General features: G+C 41.9%; 1 protein-coding gene across 1 annotated transcript; it reads right to left on the bottom strand.

The window, feature by feature from the left end:
• Positions 1-4311: 4311 nt before the first annotated feature.
• Positions 4312-5457, bottom strand: LOC131613525 (uncharacterized). The gene is made up of 2 exons (XM_058885187.1): positions 5344-5457; positions 4312-5127 (listed from the first exon to the last, which is right to left on the bottom strand). Exons 1-2 carry the CDS (start codon positions 5455-5457, stop codon positions 4312-4314), a joined length of 930 nt encoding a protein of 309 aa, XP_058741170.1.
• Positions 5458-9517: the final 4060 nt, after the last annotated feature.

Here is a 9517-nt window from a genome sequence, read left to right as displayed (position 1 = left end):
TTTTTTAAGCTTTGTGCATGTGGGTGTAAAAGGAAACATTTCCATTTATGAAGGAAAAGTTTTAAAAGAAAGACGAGGAACAAAACATTTGGATGCAAAAAACGTCCTTTTATTTATGATTAATTTTGAAAATTCAAACTGCATGGCCCTACAAATGATTCACTACGCCTTAGGCAGAGCATAGGAATTATTGCATGATAAGAAATATGAAAACAAGAAAATTACTCTTGAGCCTGTGTGACTTGAATGACATCTTCAATTGTCCAGTTGCGAAGCGTCTCCCCAGGAATACTTGGATGAATCCAGCTATCAAAATCATAGTCACTGTCCACTTCTTCACCATTGACGATGGCATTCACCTGACCATCTTGAATGACACCTCCACTCACGAACTTGACCTGGCTGAGGATACCAGGCTTGGGCGCCACACTTTGCTTTCCAGGACTGAAACCGAGTCCATTCTTGTCAAACTTGGGACGCACATCAATTACTTGCCCCCAGCCTGCAACTTTTCCAGTCTCAACAATCTCCTGCGCATCTTTCAACAAAGACATAGGCGTTTCTGGCTTCACCACCCCAAGAATAGGAGCTTTCACAACATTCACGGCCTCGAATGCCTGAAATGGAGTTTCGTGTATTTCACCTTCGATCTCGACATATCAGAAAGAGGTCAGATAACTGACGATATAATCCTCTTCACCACAGACTGTCACAAACTTGCCATCAATTGGATATTTCAACTTCTGGTGAAAAGTGGACGTCATAGCGCCAACTTTGTGAATCCATGGTCGTCCCAACAAGCAACAATACACAGGCTGAATATCCATCACATAAAAGGTGGTGGTGAAGATTTGAGGACCAACATGGATTGGAAAATCTACCTCTCCAAACACGGATCTCCTTGAACCATCGAAAACACGCACCACCAACTCACTGGGCCTCAACTCAACTCTAGAATAATCAGTTCTCATGAGGGCTGATTTGGGAAGCACATTCAAGGAAGAATCGGTATCTACCAAAACACGAGACAGAGTCGTCCCCTTGCATTCCATAGAGATATGCAATGCCTTGTTATGGTTTCTCCCCTCTGGCAGGAGATCACGATCAGTAAACCCCAAGCCGTTTCCCGCTGAGATATTATTGGCCACCGCTTCCAACTGATTCACAGATATCTCTTGCGACACACAAGCATTATTTAAAATTTTCAACAAAGCATTCCTATGAACTTCCGAACACATCAACAAGTGTAAGATGGAGATCTTCTATTGAGTCTGACCCAACTGATCAACAACTTTATAGTCAGACTTCTTGATAATTCTCAATAATTCCTTCATATCTTTGGAAGATACAACATTATCGGATGCCCCATTCTGGATTGGAGGATTACTCTGGCCCTCAATCGCCACTTATTTACCTTTAGCCTACCGTTGCGAGTGATTCTACCAGTACCAGTGAAATTATCATCATTTGCGACTGCAGTCTCATCAAATTTCTCTCTAGACGGCCCTTCTTCCTCTTTGGTACCATAGTAGTAGACATCGGACCCATAATGCCACGGAATAGCCTTCTCACTTTCATAAGGAATCGGCCCAGGAATAGTAATCATCAACGCCGCTAGTTGCTCTTCATATGGAATATCAATGGGTATCTGAATTGGCACCTGAATGCTGATAGGAGCCACGGGATCATACGGGACGGAAATTACAGCTACCTCCTCATTCGCAACCCTCTAGTTTCTCAACTTTTGGTAAAATTGCACAGGACCTTCATCAATCAATTTCTGAACCATACCCTTCAATTCATCACAACCCTCAGGTTGATTTTTGCAATTCACACAATCAATACTACAACCTGGGAATAAACCACCATTGATCAAATTCTGCTTTACCGATAGGAGTGGAAATGTCAGAAGACTCACCTCAGACACCACATTCATCCCTTCATTTTCAATAGCATTCACACCGGAGCCTCCGACAGTTGGCATCGGATTGTTGACAATATTGGGCGTCGGAGTGAACTGAATAACATTCTGATCTAGCAGGTTCTGGACTTTGTTCTTCAACGCAATACACCTCTCTGTATCATGTCCAGTAGCACCAGAATGGAGAGCATAACGCGCATTCGCATTATAGTTCGGAGATTGATGATCACGAGCATTCAGAGCATCCCTCAAAGTGATCTTCCCAATCTTGAGCAAGTGTTGCAACAACTGAGCATATGTCATGGGAATCGGATCAATCTTTCTATCCCTTCTCTGACGGTACTGGTTATTCTGATACTGAGGGTGCTGACCCTTCTGTTGTTGTTGATGTTGTGGCATAGGAATTGTAACAGCATTAACCTGAAAATTACTCTTTCCTTGGCCACTTCGCCCATACACAGCATCTGCGTTTCCTTCTTTTTTTCTGGAATAACCCTCTGACGGTTTCTTTCCACCAACAGAACTAGCGACACCACCCAACTGTATCTTTCCCATTTTCAAGCCCATCTCAACACATTCACCACATCTAACCATTTCACCAAAACTTGCAGACGTACTACAAGCCAAATAGTAATGTCCAGATAGTGTGCTTGTGAACATATCAATCATTTCCCTCTCTGTCATCGGGGGTTGCACTCTTGCTGCCTACTCACGCCACTTCTAGGCGTATTCTTTGAATGAATACTTAGAGCCCTGAACCAAACTTTGCAACTGGGTCCTGTTAGGTGCCATATCAACATTATATTGATAATGCTTGGTGAACGCCTCAACAAGATCTATCCACAAATGAATGTGTGCACGCTCAAGTTGCATGTACCATTCCAAGGAAGCTCCAGCCAAGCTATCTTGGAAGAAGTGCATCAGGAAATCTTCATCCTCTGAATAAACCGACATTTGCGGTAGTAAGCTTTGACGTGTGTCAGGGGACATGTAGTTCCGTTTTATTTGTTAAAATTTGGCACTTTGAACTTTGGTGGAACCCGCACACCAGGAACCAATCCCAAGTTAGTGATATCCATGCCCAACACACCTTTTTCCTTCAACAACCCTCAGACGCTCTTCAATCATTCGAATCTTTACACCCTCATCTTGTGCACCATCTGCATTGTGTCTAGACAGCTGGTCCATATTCTCCAGGTCAACCTCAAGATGCCCTCTATTCTGATTACCTCTTTCCCCCAACAAACGAGACGGAGGTGGCGGTGGGAACCCTTAGTTCTGATTGAAAGGATTATAAGGAACATAGTTAGGACGCCTGAACTCATTCTCATCATGATGATCATCAATACGACCCGATACATGATCAAATAAACCATACTGTCTTCCATCATTTTCAGTCCTTCTGGAATTTTCGATGAGAACTCGCAAATCTTCCTTACCCCTGGCGACGTTAGCCAACGCCTCCATAAACTGTGTCATATGTGCATTCATCTCTTCTGTCAACTGAGTTTGCATCTCAGCCATCTATTCTTACATTTGCTCCATCTGTCTTCATTGGTTGCTTTGAGTCGGATATGAATGAGTTGCCGTTGCGGAAACCTTTTGATAATAAAACAGCAAGACATAAAAGAGATGATCTGCAAAACCTGCAAAAGTATGACAATGTATGATATATGGTATGATATGCATGAAATGTTTGTCAGTTTTTAGGTATCCAAGAGTTCATCCAACTTTCAGACAGGACATATCAACACAATACAGAAAACCATCAGATAGTACAAACAGCACGACAAGATATCTGACAAATCCCGATTGCATTTAATTCAACCATAAACAAACATATGAGTTCATATAGATAAGCTGCGCATAGTCTAGCAACAAGGTAAATGCTTCAAAAGCATACCCATGAGGTTTAATACATCGAAGCACAACCCCATCAAACAATCCTGGAGGTGGTCAGGAGATCAAAACAACAAACAAATTGGAAATGCTCAATCAGATCAAGACAATCATCTCCGTTGGCCTTGGAGTCTTGCAAACTCTCCCTCAAGTCGAGCCGACTTGGCCTTTTCTTCCATCAATTGCTTTTCCAAATCTCGAATCTTCCTTTTACCATTGCTCTCGGACCTTTGTAACTTTAAACACTCTTGTTGCTTCCGGTACAAGCTTTCCTCCATTAAGTCATAAGAGCGCCTTTGAGCACGTGTCATGCCTGAGCTTTCACCTTGTGCTTGCTTGAGCTTACGAGCCAACTCACCCTTTTCTTGGTCTCGAAAATAATTCTCCAAATCCACTTATCTATCTTTCTCTTGAAGTTTGATGTTGTCTGCCTTGGCTTGAGTGTAGAGTTCAGTAGGAACTGTATCAGACAGGACAATAGGAGGCTGTTCTTACAATGGATCTGACTTTGCAAATGGCAACAACAAATCTTTAACTCTTGCCTTGATCCAATCCCTATAAGGACCCATAGCAATAGGAACCTTCTTGCTTAAAGTGGTTTGATCTTTCTTATGAACTTTTGTCCAAGCAGATGCTATCTTCTCCAGCTCCATAAGATCTTTACCATCGGCAAAATACACTGATTCAGCTATTTGTGCATCCTTCGGAGGGCCTTCCATCGCATATCCCAATTGGCAGTAGGAAAGCGTGGGATTGTAATTAATACAACCTCTAGTTCCCATGAGAGGGACATTGGAGTACTGACCACAACTAGTAATGATGTTCCAAACCTTCCCCACACAATAATTCCACCTGATCTCAAAGGAAGTAAGGTTAACAATCCTGTCTGACCACTGAAGAGAACCTTTCTTGAGAACAAGTGGCCCTTTCACCGGCAAATGCAACATGAACCAGTGATACAACAAAGGGAGACAGGAGCCAACAACGTATCCCCTCTTTCCATGCCTAGAGTGGATAGACATATAAGTGTCCGCAAGCAATGTTAGCACAGGATTCTTGTTCATGAAAACACAAATAGCTGATAAACTCACAAAGTTCTCCTTAGATGGAAATAGCACAATACCATAAATCATAACAGCAAGCAACCGACTGAAATCATTCCAATGTTCTTTCTTAGCCGACTCTTTAGCCTTACTAATTAGAAAACAAAGGTAGAGACCAGGAACAACACCAGTTGACTTCCAATTAATTTTCACATCTTTTATACCCAAATGAAGAGCTTCGGCTATCTTTTCGAACCTTACAACCTTTGGAACTCAAACGAAAGGCAAATCATCAGTAATTCGGATGTTGAGGATATAAGAGTATTCCTCAAGTGTTGGAACCAGTTGATAATCCTGAAATGTAAAACTCCGCAACTGTGGGTCATAAAACTAGAACAACATGATCAATGCCATCAGATCAAAAGATGTGTGGAGGATGGAAATCAAGTTTCCATAGTCATGATTGAAATCCTGTAGAACCTTTCCTTTCAGACGAGAACTCAAACTTATCAGCCCAGAAACATCAATAACCGGAATCTTGTAAGAACTGGTGTGTCTCGTGAACTCTTTGACGGTATCAGCAGAGGCGTCCATCTTTTAGCTTGAATGAACTCTCGAACGACCCTGAAAGACATGACATGCAAATGCTTGTTATTATTATATATTTTTTTGTACATCATTTTTTGAAAAGTAAATAAGCAATGATGCAAGGTGGTGGGACTTAGTTCCTCCCACCAGACATGTCTGGATTTCCTCAAAGTTACACGAACCAGGTTCAACAGTTCAGCATAATTTCGGAACACCCCGTAGTTCACGGGATATAATCAATAGAATCAGAACCATGGTCACCATCATAGAAATGAAAACACTTGAACAAGAACCACGGTAACCCTCGAACAAGAACCACAGTAACCCTAGAACAAGAACCACGGTAACCCTCGAACAAGAACCGAAGTCATCATCAATGTACCTGTTAAGCAATGATTGATTCCCGCCCCACTCACGGGTAAATCTAGGCCAGGGTAGGTCGAAAAGCCAACGAAGGATCGAATGTAGGCGTTATCATATGATATTGCCTCATTCCACCAAGCTCTTCCCATGGATACGTGATCAGATCAATTAGGCATACGCCTTCTGTCCGTCACGGCAACTCTAGTCCTAGTTCCTAAGGTATCACTCATGACCTGTGTATGGGGTCTTTTACCTCTTGAAACACCCACCCAACAGATAGGAAACCAGACAGTCCAGAATATGATGCAGAAAAGTAAAAGTGCAGATAGAATGCAATGCAAACAGGAAAATATGCAACGCAATAAAACACCCCCAAAGATAAACACACAAGCGTTAGGATCGACTCGCTAAGTCCAGACCCACAATAGGTCGAGACGTCCCCAGCAGAGTCTTCAGCTGTCGCTACCGTGAAAATCAACAGAGTCGCCACTAACATATTTATCCTGAAAAGGAAGGGAATGCCAGTAAACCATGAAACAAAACAACGGTCTCACGACCAGAGAAGAGGGTAAGGGAGTCGGTTATGCGAGGGGAAGGTGTTAGCACCCCTCGCGCCCATCGTACTCGATGGTATCCACGCTCGTGTCTAAAAATATGGGTGTATAACAAATCTACGCCTAAACTGAACTAGTATGCATGTAAAATGTAGGGAAAAGAGAGAGTTATACTAGCACGGGCCCTACCCTGCTGCCTACGAATCCTTTTTGAGGAATCAGAGGTACCATAGTTCGGCTAACTAATTTCTGCTTGTTTTGTGTTTTTTAGGTTAACGAGTTACATTCGCACTCCGCTGCTTGACCTTTGAAGTCTTACGCTTGGGAATGAAGTGGAAATAACAAGCTCTTAAGAAAAGAAAATCAAAGAGTTTGGTTTATGTTTTAAAGAATGCATGAGGAAAACCTAAGCTAAGGGGGAAAGCTTTCTATCTATGTTATCATACAAAGGGTACAAGTCTAAACTAGCCTAGAAACCTATGAGGAAAAGCAAATGCAAACAAAAGTATCACACAAACGAGTCTCGCTCGTAAAGCAAACACCTACTGGCGCAGGCCATGTAGTAAAAAAGTGGTCCCGCCATAGCCAAGGGGAGCGGATCACCCGAGTCAACCAAGCATTAGACCTCGCACAAAAAGAGATCGGGCCATAGACAAGAGGAACGAATCCCTCTCAGCAACCAAGCCAGCACAGCTCCAAAAGGAAAATGGTGCGTGTGTACCCCGAGCATCAACATGAGCTAAGAAACGCGGGGGTTCGATTGCATGAATCCGCTTCACTTTACCCATTGGGCCTTCGACTCAGCGATCTTGGGGACTTGTCCAAAGCTTTGAACTTGCAAAAAGTGAGTATATGGACGACCTGGGGACTGAAAGTTGCGGGGGTTGATTGCTAACCCTCTCCGCTTGCCTTCTCGAGGACTTACAATGGCCTTTGTTAGGACTTCTTGCAAGCACAAACATAAACACACAAAAAAACATAGCCTCTTTCGAGGGCATGGCCAGATGCGATGCATGCCTAAGTCCTACTTCTCATGTTAAGAATGGAGGAAAGCGATAAAGTGCCATAAAAGATATAATGAAACGAGATCAATACCAAATGGATTATGATCCGTAAACTGCAGCAAAATAAGAAAGAAAACCAGTGATCCCGCAAGCGAGCTAGCAAAGGTAACAAAAAATAGTCAGCATACCGATTAGCCCCGTAAGCAAACAATGGTCGACGTCGTGAAAATAAATGACGCGTCGACGTATGCGTCGAGCATAATCACAATACACCTTCAAGAAGAACAAGCAATCCAAGCAAACAAGTATAAAGTAAAAGATCGTGTCTCCATGATGAGAACACGACACGGGGGTATGAGATTGTGTTTCGCAAATAAAGCGGAACACGCATGAGATAAGCCTTGATCGGTGATCACCTTTAGAAATTCCTTGCATACTAGCACACAAGTTAGAGATAACAACATATCGCAATCGGAATTGCGTTATTATACTATAACCTGAGAGAAAATGAATGACTAACACAAACATGAAATGAACAACAAATGTCAAGGGGGAAAGAAACATGAATAACCAAGACCACACAATACCAATTATCTCACAAGAGAGCACGTTTCATAAGCTTTCCAACGATATAAAGAACGCGCAAATCGGAGTTACGAGTCAAAAGATATGAATGATTGAAGTTGGGAATAAAATCTGCCTACACACAGTGGTAACCGGTTACTAAAATGGGGTAACCGGTTAACTGCCAAATAGTAGCAACTCAGAAGCCAAATCAAGGCAAACGGTTACTAAAATGGGGTAACCGGTTACTAGTTACGGTAACCGGTTACTAGCAACTCAGAAGCCAAATCAAGGCAAACGGTAACCGGTTACCCAGTTATAGTAACCGGTTACCACACATCAAACCTGCGCAGTAACAAAAAATAACGACTAGGTAACCGGTTACCTCCATATGGTAACCTGTTACCACTGTGCAAAATTAAATAAAAATTAGCAACACTATTTTACGGCATCGACGGCATGCATCCATCAAAGATAACACCATGCACGAATTTGCATCAAATTGTACAGCAATTTAGGCATCAAACAACCACAATTAGGCATTAATTCGTATCAATTTCATGTCATCATCAATGATCATCAAGCACAAGATTCTCGCAAACATTAACACAAACACGTAGTGCACACGAATTGTATCAACATGCAATTGCAAGCAAAATTTCAATCTAACAACTTAAATCTAACATTTAATCATCATCAACATCAATTATACACAATCAACACTTAGATCTTAGATTCAAATCATGTTAACATCAACAATTAAGCACTTGATTCAAGATTCGAACACTCACCGAATGAAGATCCAAACGAAGCGCGAACACGAATGAAGTCAATAAACGAATGCGGAAGGAGAGACAAGGGAGGTGCAATAGCTATGAGGAGAGAAGAGTGAATTCGAACTCGAGACCTTGACTTCAATCCATGTTGTTCTTGAGTTTGATGAAGATCAATGAATATGCATGAAGATTGATGATGCTTTTTGTGTATTTTTGTAGTTTTTGATCTTTGGGAATTGAGAGAGATGAGAGAAAGTGTTTATGCATATTTTTGGAGAATTGAAGTTATGAGAGAAAAAGAGGGAAAATGGTTTATATAGTGTGAGTGGTGAAATATCAAAAACGCCCCTAACTATTTCTTTTTTACTCGTTTTTGCGAAAATACGACTTGGCGGAAAAATCGGGAATGGGACCAATGCCAATTCGAAGATGACTAAATTTGTGACTCATAGCCGCGAGAATCATATCGATTTGATAAGCGGTAAAGAAATTACGCGCGTTTGAATGACAAGAAACGCCGATTTATCTGGCGCGCCCGTGCAGAATTTTGTGAGTACCGCTCAAAGAACTCGATAAAACTCATCCTTCGGTTTGAAATCTAACTCAACATGTGTGAAGAAGAATCGGAGCTAACAAAATTTACGAGAGAATACTGCCGGAATGGACCTCATATGATAAAATTCGAAGAAGTTATGAATTTTCAAACTTGTCGCAACATACCCGAAAACACACTTTTCACTGAAAAACCACGACGCTCTTCAAAATGCTGGGCATTTTATGTGCATAATTGGTCGACGGCCTGAAC

Source organism: Vicia villosa, linkage group LG6, assembly GCF_029867415.1.
Source record: "Vicia villosa cultivar HV-30 ecotype Madison, WI linkage group LG6, Vvil1.0, whole genome shotgun sequence".
In the NCBI taxonomy this organism is placed as follows: Eukaryota; Viridiplantae; Streptophyta; class Magnoliopsida; order Fabales; family Fabaceae; genus Vicia; species Vicia villosa.
The sequence above is the reverse complement of the archived record's forward strand: the minus strand, read 5'-3'. Positions and strand labels throughout refer to the sequence as shown.